This window comes from Gymnoscopelus microlampas (genome assembly GCF_963454915.1).
Source record: "Gymnoscopelus microlampas genome assembly, chromosome: 20".
In the NCBI taxonomy this organism is placed as follows: Eukaryota; Metazoa; Chordata; class Actinopteri; order Myctophiformes; family Myctophidae; genus Gymnoscopelus; species Gymnoscopelus microlampas.
In genome coordinates, this window is record NC_139957.1 from 19,126,508 (window position 1) to 19,143,356 (window position 16,849).

At 40.9% G+C, this 16,849-nt stretch overlaps 1 protein-coding gene across 1 annotated transcript in view; it reads right to left on the bottom strand.

Moving 5' to 3' along the window:
• syne1b (spectrin repeat containing, nuclear envelope 1b) overlaps positions 1-10,723 on the bottom strand; it is a 117,388-nt gene extending 106,665 nt beyond the window's left edge. The window contains exons 1-2 of the mRNA XM_084045307.1: positions 10,567-10,723; positions 416-477 (exon numbers count right to left, since the gene is read on the bottom strand). Coding sequence (XP_083901433.1) covers positions 416-477; positions 10,567-10,633 — 129 coding nt within the window. The 5' untranslated portion in view covers positions 10,634-10,723. The remainder of the gene's footprint in view (positions 1-415; positions 478-10,566) is intronic.
• Between the last annotated feature and the right edge of the window lie 6,126 nt (positions 10,724-16,849).

Genomic DNA, 16,849 nt, shown 5'->3' on the forward strand with positions numbered 1-16,849 from the left:
GCATTATTAAAAATGTGTCAGTTATTTGGCATGATTGTACTTTGAGGTGCCTTATGAGTGGCTATTATGATTGCATGATGAAGCTTGTGTCATGCTCCATTATCTCCTCATGCATGGTTGGTCAGCAGTGGCTTAAATGCCACTGCCCTGACAGGCAGGACAGGTCACACTATCATCATGAGAAGTCAGATAAACCCAAACAATGGAAAAGGTCATGATAATATTGGATTGCCTCACGTTCCAAATGTAACTTCATAAAGAGTTTTACTGCAGCCCTGACAGATCAATGACCACTGTGTAAAAGCCTATTTTCTTTACACCTACAATATGGTATCTCAGATCCGGTTAAAAACCTTGTACTACAACCATGTGAAATGAAAGCAGCACAAGCACATAGATGGAATTCCGCTCTTACCTTCGCCAAATGAGAATTGATCCATTTTGTGAATGTTCGCTTCTGCACAGCCTCTTGCTCATCTGAAAATGAGACAGACACAACACACGTCAATACATGATGGATGTCACATGCTAAAGCTGTTGATTCTGCATGTTATCCGCCTATACTCCTTATTCACCGCCGGTCCATGAGGCACACAGAGTATGTACTGCAATTCTTCAAACAACACAAATGAGTAGAACAGATGTTACAGCACCCAATCGCTACAGATAAGGAAGCTGCAAATGCTCAAAGACACCATAAAAAAAACGATATTCTATACTGCTGACTCAATGTCTACAAAATCTAGCCTAATGCAAAAGCTGCACACACACAGTTTTAGCCATGGTAGGAGTCGCCCTCACCCTACAACCTAGATTAATGCTGCAGAATTTGGCAAACAATTCTTGGGGCTTCACGCAACAGTTCAGCTAATAATTAAAGTGTGACCAGTCACCACTGCACCAGCTAGATATGCCCAATATTAATGGCATACAAAGTGACATGGGTGACATGGTCTGCATTCCTTCTGAGTCAACATGGTACGCAAAAGATTGCCCTCACTGTCAACATGTGGATGCCAAAGAGACCATGACAAGTAGGGGTGAGAATGGGATCGCACAACATTAAGCCAGCGCATAATTGCCATGGCCATCTGTGAATGTCATCTTATTGACCAATAGGCTGATGGCAGTCAACAAGGCAATACTGGTCGAAACCAATGTACAGCTGATAAATCAGTGCATCCCTATTCCCTACCCATACAAACTTTAAAGTATCACAGATGCTTGTGACATGCGCTCTCAACAATGAGGTCAAATGAGGAGATTAAAGACTGATGAGTGCGGGAGGAGATTTCTGCTAACACATCTTGCAGACCCCCGATAATGACATGCGTGTGTGTGTTCAGGTCACCTCCAGCCCCTTTTGTGGTGTACTAATATATTCAGTCATGGTGCCACATGCATTATGCAGCATTCCATTCATATGCATAACAAAACATCTGATTTGGTGATTTCACTCATGCTGCTGTGGTTTAAATAAAGGTTAGACGCAGATTTCATAGTGAGAGCTGTGCCGGTATAGGCCAGTGCTGCCCACTGCATGGAGTGGCCATTTTTAAACATCCACCCTTATAAATATAGTCTGAAGTCACGTGCTAAAGCAAGCAATGCTAACTCTACAACAAGAGCGAGCACATCACATTAACCCACAGGCAAATGCTTCATCACTGATGCACAGGGGATGCCCACTGAAGCATAGCACACATACACAATCATAACAGACACACGTTTACACACAACATGTACACACACTGTACACAGCTGACTTACACATCTGTCTATGTGCACCATATCTTTCTCATTCAACGGTTTCACCTACTAAGCCAGCCTGTTTCCCTGTAATATCCTAGAACAGGAACAATCCTAATGGATGAGACATATAATAAATAAAGGTAAACACTGCTGCCGTACTTACCACGCAGATACTGAAAAAATCCAGTCACCAGGTTTAAAGAAGAAGTCTTTTTGACACATACATCCTTATAGCGAGCCATTCTACACTCCACTCCCTGTCTCTCTCCCTTTGCCCTTCATGGGTGCCTGTATGCTCCTATGTTTGCGTGAAGATGACATCCACAGTGGAAAAATTAGCAACACAAAAAAAAAAAGAAAACAGTTCTTTTCCCTTTTTCCCTGGCAGGAAGCAAAGCAGATCTGGCTGCCCAGTTTCCCCGGTGAAAACACAAGAGCCGCTGGGGGCTGCACAGATGAATCGCTGTCCCCTCCTCCCCCAACACTCTCACTGACACAGACACACACACAGCAGAGCAGTGGAAACCCCTCTCTAAGAGCGACAGCGATTTGCAAGCCAGTCCTTCCCTCCTCCAGTGTTATTGCCATCCAGAGGAGCCATGCTTGTATGGCTGTGCCCAGCCCCCGCTGCACTGGCTCCCTGTATCATCCTATCTGAGGATGGGAGACTGATCAGCTCAGAGCTCTGCTCCACCAATCAAGACCCGGGAGGCGGTGATGTCACAGCCATGGCTGCCTTATCACTATTATACACTTTCTACCTGACATTTTCCAAAGAAATTTAGAAAAAAATCAAGAATTTCTAAAATATTTAACACATTTTTGCTTTTTTTGGAAATAGGGCTTAAGTGGTTAAGCTTGGCATGATTGAGTATGTGTGTTCATTTCATGTTCATTTACTTGTGTTTAATGTTTTTGAATTCCTTTCCAAATGCGTTTGGTTTGTATGTCTGTAATGTTTGTAATGTCTTTTTCTTTTGCATGTATGCTTGTATGCTTTCCTGTTCTACTGTAGTGTCCATGGACACAAATGTAAAAGTAAGGTCTCAAAAGTCCATTCCGGCTGGCCTATTGATTGATACTGGCCCTTTAAAACATGACACAATTAAAAGATGGCCATAACAATGCCACAGCATGGTGTGCTACACATCTTAATAATTCATGTTGCTCCCACTGATAAATGACAGCAACCACCTGCTCTCCCTCGGTCTCAAGGAAAAAGACACACCCACCACAGGATCCCCCTTTCAAACACAATATCATGTAATAGTCAAGTCGATTCATTTTTCTCAATGCTCATTGTGTGGCACAGCAATATAATTTTACCTAATCAGACCCTATTGTCTTGGGCTGTTGAAAGAAGCTGGAATTACTGTTTAAGAAACTATTCCAGGGGAACAAATGTTCTTTTGCCTCCTGTGAATAATATAACACATACTGTATATTACACTGACATGCAAAAAATAAGGTAGGACCGTAGGACCTGCCTGGAGAGTGGAAAGGCAGTAAAAATAGCCATTTTCTTTCTTTTACATCAAAACTGTAAAAAGTCAGACATAGAAACACCAAAAGCAATGTTGACAGCTGACTGAGAACAATGAGCATGTAATGAGAACTTTTGCAGACCCTGCAAGCTCAAACTAAAATTGTCCTCTGACACAGAACAGACAAGTTAGAAAGGTACAAATGGACAAAGGGATGTGTGAGCCACTCCAATGAGTAGCAATTAGTAATAAGCATATACTACAATACTTCGTAAAATGTTCCCCTGCTCAGTGAACACCCAAAGTACCTGCCGTGGAGCTGTCCACAGTCCTGAACACAGCTGCAGCATAGATGGCCAAATAATAATGGTTACTGTTCATAGTAGCTACATTGGCTTCTTTCAGAATGTCCTTACACACCGCGAGCGGATGCCTTTATTCGCTGTGAAAAATCAAACTCGTTTTGAAAATAAATTATGTCGCTTTATCGCCACATAATATTCGCATTCTGTGAGGATATAATCATGTGACAAACAGCAGTTTAAATGAATGGGAAATAATCGCACGAAATAAGGCTCTCAGTGTGTAAGGACCTTAAGCATGAATGCAGATCAAGTATTTTCCTGGAGTAATCATATGATCATTTACATATGATCATTTCATTCAATATTGACAATTTGTCAATATTGAACGAATTTAAGTTGATGTCAGACGACTAGTTAAGTGCCAATTAAAAGACAGAACTAGCAACAAACACCATGTCGATGTGAAGCACCATCAAACCACTCAAGCATTTGCAATTCATATGAGTGATCAGGTACTTAAGGTGATCTTAAGACACATGATATCTTTGGCGGTAGTACAGCATCATAGGTGCTTAGCTTCATTGGCCTCTGCAGGTCACCTGGGACCACTGTAAAAGCCCATTCACTGTTGTTGTTGTTCCATGTATTTGAGAGCAGCTCCACTTTGTAGCTCTGACAAGCTGACAGCAATTACACAGGACCAGAAGTGATCCTGCTGTTGGCCTCAAGCCAGCCCATTCTGGAATGCTTGAGGTTGAAGATTTATTACACATGGAACAGTGACATCTACTGCTACATGTAGTCTTCAAAGTAGCCATAGGAATAGCAAAAGGAAAATAATTGCTTTATGGTGCTAAAAATGGACGTACTACTTTGACACTTGGATATTGGTCATCATTATATTGCTAGAAACAAATATTTTAGATTGTACTGTAATTCCATATCTAAACAACCAGCCTAGCACAACAAAGAAGACAATAAGACATGATAAAGAGGTCATTAGATTCACTGACCAGAGAGATTCTCTCTCGCGGTCTCAATTGTCTCTCTCTCTCTCTCTCTCTCTCTCTCTAGTCACAAGATCCTATCAGTGTGTTTGCTGTCTGTCCTAAGAGTACCTGGCAGCTGCTACTGACAATGTTGAGATAGAAGAACGTCTTACAGCTGACAACAAACACGTCCGTCTCTCCCTAGGCTTATATACAACTTTGTTGCTTGCAGAAAATAAGAGATTTCCCCGTCACAATTTAGTGAAAATCTGTTATTTACGGTGAGCAGCACGGTCATGCAACAAAGTATATACAGTAATAACCATTATTCATATCATGAGGTAAGCCAAGAGTAAGAGCTCTTTTCCCTGTTGGGAAAACAAATTGCTAATGGGTGTGCTATAGCATGCAACTACTGATGTAGTAGGATAATACTGTGATCACTATTTCTCTAGAATGACACTGGCATTGGGGAACAACATTATCTTATCATCCTACCGGTGAAACTCCCCACTAACAGTAAGGAATTGGGAATTGGCTTAATAGCAATATCGGAAAAGAAAAAAGATAATTTCATCGTGGTGAATTTATCGGGAGAATCGGGAGTATCTCACATGAGGCGTGAATATTCTGATGAGTGACTTGAAAAAGCTGTCTAGCTCAATGACGTACCAGTGAGAGTGTTTTGTGTCAGCTGGACTGATCAGTGTCAAACCATTCATGCACACTGCCAGCAGGCCAAGGAAGACACTTGACCTAAACCTTTTTCAGTCAGCCTCATGGTGTGTCTGTACCAGTGTGCTTTACATGTTGGGCTATAGAATAACTCTGTTTCGGCTTAACTAAATTGTCCACCACTTTCACTGTATGTAATATGTTTTGCTAACTCTTGTTGTAAACCTATTTGCCCTTTTGGGACATGAATAAAGTTGAACCTTGAACCTTGAATATAGATGCAATTTCCTACCACAGCTTCCTCAGGTCCTTATGTCTGAAACCCACCACTTACACAGCCCTGGCTAGGCCTGGTGGAGAAATGCACCTTTCTAGTTTAACCATGTGAATACTTAGATATCAGGTTGATAGGTAGATTTTTTTTTTTGGTTACCTGCTGGGTGAGTGAATCTGTCCGTGTTTACTTTTCACTTAAAAAGATGTTCACAAAAAAGATTATGTGTCCTATCATGAAATAAAAATGTATGTTTCATATCAAAATATAAGGTAAATATATATTTTTGTCGACCTAAGAATAAATGGCACCCTTTTCACATTGGCCTATTATAGCGCCACCAGGAGGCCACAATAACGTACCTGACCTGGCGGAGACCTGTGCTCCGAGGAGCACTTTTTCTAGTTTAGCTATATTTTTATAATTATTGGGATATTGTGGATCACAATTATTGCCAGGATAATCATGACAGTTAATGTCATATCGTCCCATGTCTTGTATTGACAATTCCTAACTACAAACAGTGAATTAAAGATTTCAGTATTTGTTAAAGGGCTGCACTAATTGCAGCCCTGTAAACGTCAGCCTGTTTGATACGAGAAGCCTACACAACTTGACCGCAAAACCCTTAACTTAACCAGCAGTCTTTTTTTCACATCCCTTCAGATACACATTACCAGCTCATCTACAGGGAAACCCACAAAGGGGCCAGTCATTATGAAAGCGAGAGGTGTGTCACGCACATCACTCCAGCAATGAGGAAGACATTATTGGAAACCCGAGAGCGTGTCTGAAGCCACAAGCTGTTGCCATGTTACGGTCTCAGAGTGTTGCTTGTGGTTGGAATAAACACATTGTCTCTGCACAATGGTTATTGTACTATAGCCTAAAATTGGTCAACAACACAAAGTTAATTAATTAATTTATTGATAATATGATGTTGTAACGTGCGCTGCTTGTGGCCATCCTTGCAGAAAAGTTCAGTATCGGATACAGTAAATGCCTAAAGTATGAATGCGGGGCCTAAATTGACAATGATTACTTTAGTTATTAATGTCTCTTGGCCAGGTCACTCTTGAAAAATGTATTCTAATCTCAAAGAGTCTGAGACATTTAGCTGGTTAAAAAAAAGGATATGACGATGATGATGCTACTGAAGACCACCTGATGTCAATAATTCATCAGACAGATTGAGTCAAACATGCACTAAACATCCCTCCAGGATGCTGTAAATGACAGGAAGTCATGTTTAATAACCAGTGAACCCTGTGAAGCCCAGCAGACCCGTCATCTGCACGGCACCTAAAAGCTGCCTTATTAATGATGACTTCCAGATGTGACACTGAATTCCAGTTACAAACCTCCAGTACAGTCAACAGTAGCTTGCATTGAGCATATATTATGCTGTACATATTGTGTGAGCTCACTGCTCAGGTGAAGGATGTAAAAACTACAATAAGTGATAATTTTTTGGTTTGATTAAGGTAGTTTGTTTCATGGGCATCTTCTTAAAAATGTTTAAAATCAGTTAATGACAATTCTGTTTGTGTGTGTGTGGGGGGGGGGGGGGGTAAACTTCATAATGTAGCATAAACAAGCTAGGACCTCTACTCACACTGACGAGTGGTAATTTGTCAGCATGTGTTAAGGGCAATGTAGCTTAAACATTCGTTAATCCCTTATTCTATGTGTAGCTCAATCGGTATAGGTCATCTAACTGCAGAGACAAGGGTTTTGAGTTTAAATCTCAAATTGTATGCTTATTTCCATGACTGATATTGAAGCTTGACAAGAGCCCGAGCGCCTCTGAAGAAGAGCTTGAAATCGGAGCGTCACTGTTTCTGTAGGATGCGTTAATAAACCCCGGGAGTCAGCTTATCAAGACCTACAGTACATGTAATGGCATGCCTGACCAAATTTGAGTTTGGGCAGTTCACAATGTAGACAAACAAAAAGTTACTCAAATGGCAAGTGTCCCTTGTGAAAACAGGTTCCCCATTCTTTATTATGAGTAAAATTCATTCTGATGAATGCAAATGAAAACGCTGTTGAGAGCACAGGAAGTAGTCTCTCTCTCAAATAGAGAGCAGGAACTGGGGAGAACTGGCACAACCGCACACAAATGTTTCACAATAGTAACTATGGTAACAAGCTACAGCAAATAAAAATACCCTGATATAATAGTACATCCGAAAACAATTCTACACAGTAAAATCTGGAGTGTTACTTTAACACTGAAAGTGTAAAAATTGATCTTGACAGGTTTGAAAGTCTTTCAGACTCTGCATGTTACTGGTTAGAATTATCTGCAGATGTATATCTGTATATCAGTATTTGACTCAACCTGGTCCTGTGTAGTTGTGATGTCATTGGCCTAATGTGCCCCGGTAACCAGGGGGGTTGGGGGCAAACCGAGAAGAGACTACTGGTATCGACCCATTCTCTTACCAAGGGCAGAGCTGGTGTCGGGTTTTAGCCCTGTTTAGTCCTCAGTCAGTACATTCATGGTGTCTCGGTTGTTGTTGTGACTCAATATCTCATGTCAGGAGCCAGACCAGTTTAAATATTTCTTACACAGATGAGGCTGTATTTAAGAGTAGTATTAAAGTATAAGGCCAATAGCTTTTAACAATGGACTGGAATCAGAACTGATGATTTGCTTGTGTTAGCCAAGCTCAACAGAATTGCTTGACATTCTGATGGTTTGCCTCTCATCTTTGAACAAGCTTTATTATCTGTGTCATCAATGCATTTCATTTTAATCACTGGTGTCAAGATGATTTTACAATACTTGGACCCTGGGATGACATGCAAATGCAGGCTGCTTTGCAAGCAAGCAAACAATGTACTTAATAGTATGTCTACTCTGCAGTCCTAACTATTAATGCATAATATTTATGGAAATGGTATGAAAGATATAAAGAATAACTAAATGAAGGTCAGTTTACAATCACGTTGAGATCATGAGCTTCAAGTGTTGCAGAGAATCTTAGAGAAATGCACGGAATTCCATTCTCAGAATGCACTCCGTTCATCAACTGAATGGAATAAATCATATTACTCTGAGTTTCATTTAGTCTTAACTGCCTCATGAAGGACAGCAAACAATACAGTACAGCTCTTTGTGCCTCGTCACAAGACATCACAAGAATGGAAATGCATTTTCATAAATTATTCAAAATGTATTATCTGTTGCCTTAGTGTGGAACAATTCGACATGATTTCAAAAGGTGTGCTGTAGGCATGTTATCTAGTTATTCAAAAGGGTGATCCTATTATGTAGAGACAATTTAAAGTTGTACTTTACTTAATGGTGGAGTTCACCTTTAAAGAATTTTGATGCCCAGACAGTGCAGTGCTTTAGCCCCCCCCCCCCCCCATCTCTGAAACCACATGTAGGCTTACTAGGCTACCATTGATATGCTGAAACAGAATCACTCCTACCAGCTTACTGATTGTTTGTGTCGATAAAGGCACATACTGTAGCCTGCTAAGGCTAAATATATTGGAATGCCCATTGCTAAATAACTACTCTTATTTTGTTTAAATTTTGAAAACGCAAGCGTCAATAAAGAGTATAGAAGGTAAGAATACACAATGTGCACTTCCACAACTTAAGTTTTATACTTCTGTATCACTTAATTATATTCCTTCATCCAGTTAGAAATTGTTACATTAATGTTTGTATAGTATACATGATTTATTTCAATTCCAGCTAAGGTTACAAATACAATTAAGATTACGACTTGGGGTCAGGGTTAGAATTAGGCATTTACTGTAGGGTTTGGGGTTAGGGTTAGGGTTAGGTTTAGGTTTAGGGTTAGGGTTTAGGTTTAGGATTGGGTTGGTGTTGGGGCTGTGGTTAGGGGTTAGGTTTAAGTGTAATGTGCCTACAGATACATACTGTAGGAAAGGTGAACTTAGGAAAGCGAAATGACTCAATCTATTTTATAAAGAGAAAAGACAAGCATCAATACATTTCATATACATAACTATCTTATATATTAAAATTGTCTTAAGGGAGGACCGCTAGGAGGGCGGGCCAGCGGACCACTTCATCACACTCATGTCACTATGACTCAGCCATAACCATATAAGGAGTTCCCAATGCCCAAATATGGAGTGTATTGCGTATTGTCTAACTAACCTCAATGTGTCGTCATGGCATCAGGCAAACAAATCAGCTCTATATATGGGCACAAAAGGGGGCATGCCCATGGGCATATACTGATGACATCAGCGATCTCCATATATGGGCAAAGAAGGGACAAGGACATACAGAGATCCAGTTGTCCAGAGCGGCAAAGACTCGAGGGAGTGTGGTGCCCAATGCCCGCCGTCAAGTAGTTCGGATATTCAGTCCGACCCAACCAATATGCCCTTATATGGGCATTCCAATATATGGGCATATACTGATGAGGGATCAGGGATCTCCATAAATGGGCATAAAATGGACAAGGACTGACAGATATAGAGCTCTCCATATATGGGAATAAAAGGGACACAGGTAGACAGATAGAAACAGACATATATGGGCACAAAAGGCACACAGACAGACGGATACAACGGCTACTTTGGCAAAGCCCCCTTTGGCAAAGACACTATGACTCAGACATATTGGTCGGATCGGCGGTGTGACGTAGACTTGTCCAGACAAGTATGCCCTAACATGGAGATGCCAAAACTGGCGCGCGTCACAGCTGTGTGTTGTGATGACATCATAGACAGCACTCTAAGTACTCTGACATAGTATATAGTGTGTGTGTGTGTGTGTGTGTGTGTGTGTGTGTGTGTGTGTGTGTGTGTGTGTGTGTGTGTGTGTGTGTGCGCGCGCGCGCGCATGCGCATATCTATATATATATATATAATGATAATGCAAGTAACTGTGATTCTGCACTGTTGTACTATACAATACTGTATGTGTATATAAAAGCATCTTCATCCTTCTATCTATGCGTATCAAACTTCAAATGGGCATGCAGCCCAGGTATTGAATCAGCAGAACATCACAGCTGCACAGAGATAATGTGCTGTACGTACAGTAACGAGGCCACAGCACCCTATAGAAGCAAAGGAATGACACTCACCTTGCAGTTTTTGCATCACATTGTGAATATCCACTGAGGGCCGACCAAAGTGCTTTGGAGAGGCCATGTCGACAGATGACTCGCTGTGACTGCAAGACACTGATGCTGATACCAGAAGCTCACTCACAACTGTCCTGAGTGGGGCATCCCCTCACCCTCCTCCTCCTCCTCTCTGCTGTTCTTTTACACTCTCGCTTTCTCTCTCTCACACACACTCTCTCCTAAAGTCACTGCAGAACAGGCTCCAATTGAATCTCAGGTTTCAAGCGGGACAAGCAGTTTTACTGTCCAATAGCAGCACTTCTTCCATTCAAGGGCTGCAAAAGAGAAGTGTGTGTTAGTGGGTTTCAATGGAACACAGCAATTATCATATTACACCATTTAACTTATAGTATTTAGTAAATTACACTATCAGCACGTTGTAAGTCTCTAATACAACACAACCCTATGCTGCTGGTCCTTTTTTCTTAATGTTTCTTTTTTCAAATGTTCACATTTGTATTCAACAGTTCACTGCGTGGGTAGAACATATTGGCCAACCATATCCACCTTAAACAGGAAGCAGTGGTGGAAAAAGTACTCACATTTATTACTTAAATAAAAGTATCATTACCACAATATAGAAATACTCTGTTAAAAGTCCAGAATCAAACATTTACTTGAGTATAAGTACAAAAGTATTGGTATCAAAATGTACTTGAAGTACCAAAGTAGAAAGTACTCATTATGCAGAATGCACCATTTCACAAGTTTTCAAATCATTTGAAAATAGCAAATCTACAAACTCACAATGCGTCACGAAAGCAACACATTGTGCGCTTGTAGATCTGCTATTTTCAAATGGCAGAAATATATATAGGGCTGAAATGGTTAATGTGTTTTGTAATAATAATCAAAATCTACAAAGTAACTAGAGTAACTAAAGTTTTCATATAATTAGTAGTGAAGTAAAAGTACAATATTTTCCTCTGAGATGTAGTGGGGTAGACCGTAGAAGTAAAGTATTGGAAATTGGAAACACTCCCGTAAAGTAAGAACACCTCAACAAGTACAGTACTTGAGTAAATGTACATAGTTACTTTACACCACTGACAGGAAGAAGAGCGAATTAAACTTCAAATGCCCATGCAGTCAGGGTCGCAGACGCACTGACCGATATTGTTGTAGCATTTATACCCTGATTCCAAAAGTCAATATTATGCATTAACTTAACAGGCGAATGTAGATAACTATTTGCAAAGCTAATTTAATTTGATTAATTCAGATCAAGTTAGCAAGAATCCAGTGAGTGCTCGCAGCAATAACCCGCGTCACTAAAACTTAAAAACATCGCTAAAACACAACTTGTAAACATTTTAACGCGGTGGGGTTAGTGAGAATTTGCACACAAAGAACTACCACTCCGGTGGTTCCTGTTTATAAGTTTCTTACCACTTTAAGTTTGAGCCGGAGCATGACAACTTAGATGGAGGAAGGCAGCATAGATGGGAGGAAGTGTCAGTGTGTGTTACTTAGTTGCCACGGGTAACATTCAAACATTGTAGCATCCATCTAGCGGTGGCCGTGTGTAGACAGCAGCAGCATGATGTGATGCAGCCATGCTGCAGAGGAGCTGTGTTCCGTGAGCAGAAACAACGGAGCAGAAATAAGACTTCCGGTTGACCATCTCTTCAGAATAAGAGTACCCTCTAGAGTAAAAAGAAACCATTGAAAACCATTGAAAAACGGTTCATTTGTACATTAAAACTATAAATTAAGCATTTAAACGAAGCTATACAACACATATTATGTTTCTGTGTAACAAAAACGTTTTTTAAAACATAAAAAATGTGTGTAAATGGATAAATGCTGTTCAAAGGACTGCATAGCCTATAGAAATTGGACACTGGACCGGAGACGGCTGGGGATGCCAACAATTGTAACATACGCACGCGTTCAGGGAGACCTCCTCTACACTGCCACACTCTCCGCTAAGCGGGAGAGGTGTAAAAAAAAGTGTGGCGGACCGTCCAGTGAGGTCAGAGGTCAGAAAAGTGCCGCTTTCAGACAATAGTGGACACTGGACCGGAGACGGCTGGGGATGCCAGCACTTGTGACATACGCACGTGTTCGGGGAGACCCCCTCTACAACACCACACTGTCCGCTAAGCGGGAGAGGTGTAAAAAAAAGTGTGGCGGACCGTCCAGTGAGGTCAGAGGTCAGAAAAGTGCCCTTTTCTGCCGTTTTCAGACAATAGTGGACACTGGACCGGAGACGGCTGGGGATGCCAGCACTTGTAACATACGCACGCGTTCAGGGAGACCCCCTCTACACTGCCACACTCTCCGCTAAGCGGGAGAGGTGTAAAAAAAAAAGTGTGGCGGACCGTCCAGTGAGGTCAGAGGTCAGAAAAGTGTTCAGACAATAGTGGACACTGGACTAAAAGTGCCGCTGGGTGCATTGGACGGCCTGCCACTTTTTTGTGTGGGCAAATATTGGACATTGCAAGCCCTATTTAAAAAATACATAAATTGTACTTTAATTTTATTTCTGTTATCTATTATTGTATTTCTACTTCATTACATCAGTATTGTTACTTAAAAAGACATATTTTGTTTGGTTAGAAACAGGTCCCAACATTTCACTGCTTGTACCTGTATCGAGTAAGTTACAAATAAATCCCTCTTGATTCTTGTTCAGATTAGTTCCAAAGTTCTCTTTGAAAATGTCACACATTTTGAAATGGATCCACTTCCATTGCCTGATTAATATTAAGCTGGTACACATGATGTAATAGACATGCCACTAAAAGTATACACTTAAAAGTTTATTTTCATTCATTATTTATATTATTCTTTATAATTGTGAAAATAAACAATGTGGGGGTTCTGTTATAGTCACTTACAAAACTTTATGTTAAATGATAGTGTAGTTTACTGGAGTCAATCTGGGTTTGTGTCAAATATACTGCAGTTCTCCCATTTAAATCAGGTCAAAACATGGTACAAGACAAATCTAGTAAATACTAGTTCATCAGTGGACATTAATTCACTTGCTCCTAAATAATTTGGATAAACATGTCTCATATTTAACACAATCTATTAATGTAGCTTATATAGTAATACCTATCACCGTCATTTCACTTTATTTAACTCTTAGTGAGCAAGACTGTTACTGTACTTGAGTGTTTAATAGCCTACAGCCTGCAATTGTTTGTAATTATGACAAGCACAATAACACAAAATAATACTCCTGTGTGCGCGAGTCTGTTGAAAAGAAAATAACTCCAGAAGAGAGTGGCAGATTTTCATGGAACTGGGTAGAAATGATCTCTAGGCTACCCTAGAAAAATGGCTCAAAGTCAAAATCATGGTAAAATTTTATTAAAACTAAATAAAAATGTATTCAAAAGACTATGACTAAAACTAAATAAAAAATTGCTGTCAAAATTAACACTGCGTCACAGTGACATGAAAACAATAGGTAACCTCACACTGTAATTTTTGTGTTAAATTGTGACTGTAGCCTGAATAGATCAGAGGTCAATTGTAAGCAACAACAGAGACTGCCAAGAGACACTTTTCTGACCTCTGACCTCACTGGACGGTCTGCCACACTTTTATCTACACGTCTCCGGCTTAGCTGAGAGTGTGGCACTTGTGCGTATGTCACAAGTGTTGGCATCCCCAGCCATCTCCGGTCCAGTGTCCACTATTGGCTGAAAACTGCACTTTTCGGGCCTCTGACCTCACTGGACGGTCCGCCACTTTTCCAAATACACCTGTGCCGCTTAGCGGAGAGTGTGGCGGTGTAGAGGGGGTCTCCCCGAATGCGTGCGTACCTCAGAAGTGCTGGCACCAAGAACCGTCTCCTGTCCAGTGTCCACTATTGTCTGAAAACGGCACTTTTCGGGCTTCTGACCTCACTGGACGGTCCGCCACACTTTTTTCTACACCTCGCCCGCTTAGCGGAGAGTGTGGCGTTGTAGAGGGGGTGTCCCTGAACGTGTGCGTATGTCACAAGTGCTGGCATCCCCAGCCGTCTCCGGTCCAGTGTCCACTATTGTCTGAAAATGGCAGAATATACTTAGAAGTGTTCTAGTATGCGCCATTTAAAAGACATACATCATAAATGTATTTTTAAAATAGATTTGTGTCTTTTAAAAAACATTACAAAATCGTGATGTTATTTTGAAGGCAACCGGAAACCTTATTTCTGCTAGCTCGAAAACCGGATGTCCTATTTCTGCTTACGGAACGGAGCACTGCAGAGGGGAGTGGTGACTGTGGTTCACCAGTGGTTTTTACACCGCTTTCTCGAGGTCGGTATACTTTATGAACATTTTATTCTTTGTACAAAAGTGACAGAAAATTATAGTAGGGCAAGTAGGCTAGATTACATCAGTGGTTCTCAAATTGATATCCCGGGTCTCCCCAAGCTAGCATAAAAATATTAATATGAGTTTATTATTTTATGTGTTGTCTTAATTCTTTTTGTGGTAATTTGATTTGCAACTGTATTTGTTTGCATGTTTTTATGTGGACCCCAGAGACTAGCTGGCCTGGTTGCTATGGCACCATGCAGCTAGATCCATAATATAGGCTAAACTAGAAAAAGTGCTCCTCAGTCCTCGGAGCACAGGTCTCCGCCAGGCCAGGTTATTGTGGGTTAAATCGGACCGATCCTTCTTGATCACTTGTCTATAGAGATAATGTATACCGATTTACGTGATGTTTGGAATTAATTTGTAGGAGTAATATATATATATATTCTTTTGCAAAAATTGGTCTCCTGATGGCGCTATAATATGGCAATGTTAAAAGGGTGGTATTTGTTCCTCAACGTAGTGCAAATGTGAGTGCAAAGTTTCACCGCAATTGGATGAATTGCGGCATTTTGTTCAAAACGGGCCACTCCACAAACTTTAGATGCCAATCTTAGCCAATCAGGATGGAATATGAAAAATCAGAAAAATCTGATCAGTCTTGATCACATGACTATAAAGATTATGTGTGTACCGACTTGGGTGAAATTTGGAGGAGTAATAAAAAATAAATTGTTTTACATAAGTCGGACTCCTGGTGGCGCTATAAAAGGCATATGTGAAAAATGCAGGCAAAGGGTTTTCCTTGGCATCTAGGGAGTGCACATACAACGTTTTACACAGATCGGTGCAGTTATAGGTAATAACACGAATCGGCCATAGCGCCACCATGAGGCTGATTTGAAAATGTTCAAGTGGCATTTCTTCCTCGGCCTAGTGGGAATGTGCTTGCAAAATTTCCATTCGCCAATCTTAGCCAATCAGGATGGAATATGAAAAATGTGTAGGAGAACTGTCAAACAATGTGTTTTGCAAAAATCAGCCTCCTGGTGGCGCTATAACCAGCCCATGTGAAAAATATGGGCCAGAGGTTCTGCTCTGGCATCCGTGATCGTGTGTGCACACAGTTTCGCTGCCATCAAGCCAACGGTGCCGGAGATTAGCTGTCCACAGATAGAAGGAGGGACGGACACACACATTTGAAATATTTATTTATGTCCACATAAACAGAAGCTCAAGAATGCCTTGTACAAAGGACATAAACACTGCCAGTGCAGTCAGATAATGGGAAAACAGCCAGTTACAAAGTGCATAGAAGGCAGAACATTGTTACATACAATAATGTTGGCATACTTGTCAAACACAGAAGACAACAATCATGGGTAAAGGAAACAACGCCTCCTCCAAATTGAGTAGCTTCCTATAATAGCTGATATTGAGCAGTACCTTGCTAACTGTGTGGCCCTCCTTTTGGAGAGGCCGGCCACTTGAAGGCCCCTAAAAACCAACTTGTTGTGCACATGCACCAAAGATAAAAACCAAAAGTTTACATCTGTAGCCTAGTTGTGAGATGGTCTGCTCTAGCTGATGATATTTTAGCACTTTGGTCAGGAAGGCTTCCTCTAAGCTGTTATCAAAAGCGGTGAGAGGATATGGAGGTGAGAATGAACACCTCCATATGGTTTTCATTAACAACAATGACATTAGGGGTGTTAGCTGAAATGTTAGAGAACACAGAATCATCATTACACAGGCTAAACATGCTCGGCTTCACAGTAGAATGCTTATACAACATGATGGAGGACCTGAAAATAGAAGAGATATCTTTTGATATCAAATCCATTATTCTGTCATGCCTACTTATGTAGAGTCCCCTGTATACATGGCACCCATTTAAGATGTGGGACATGGTTTCAGTTATTGTTCATGACCTTGACACACACACACACACACACACACACACACACACACACACACAC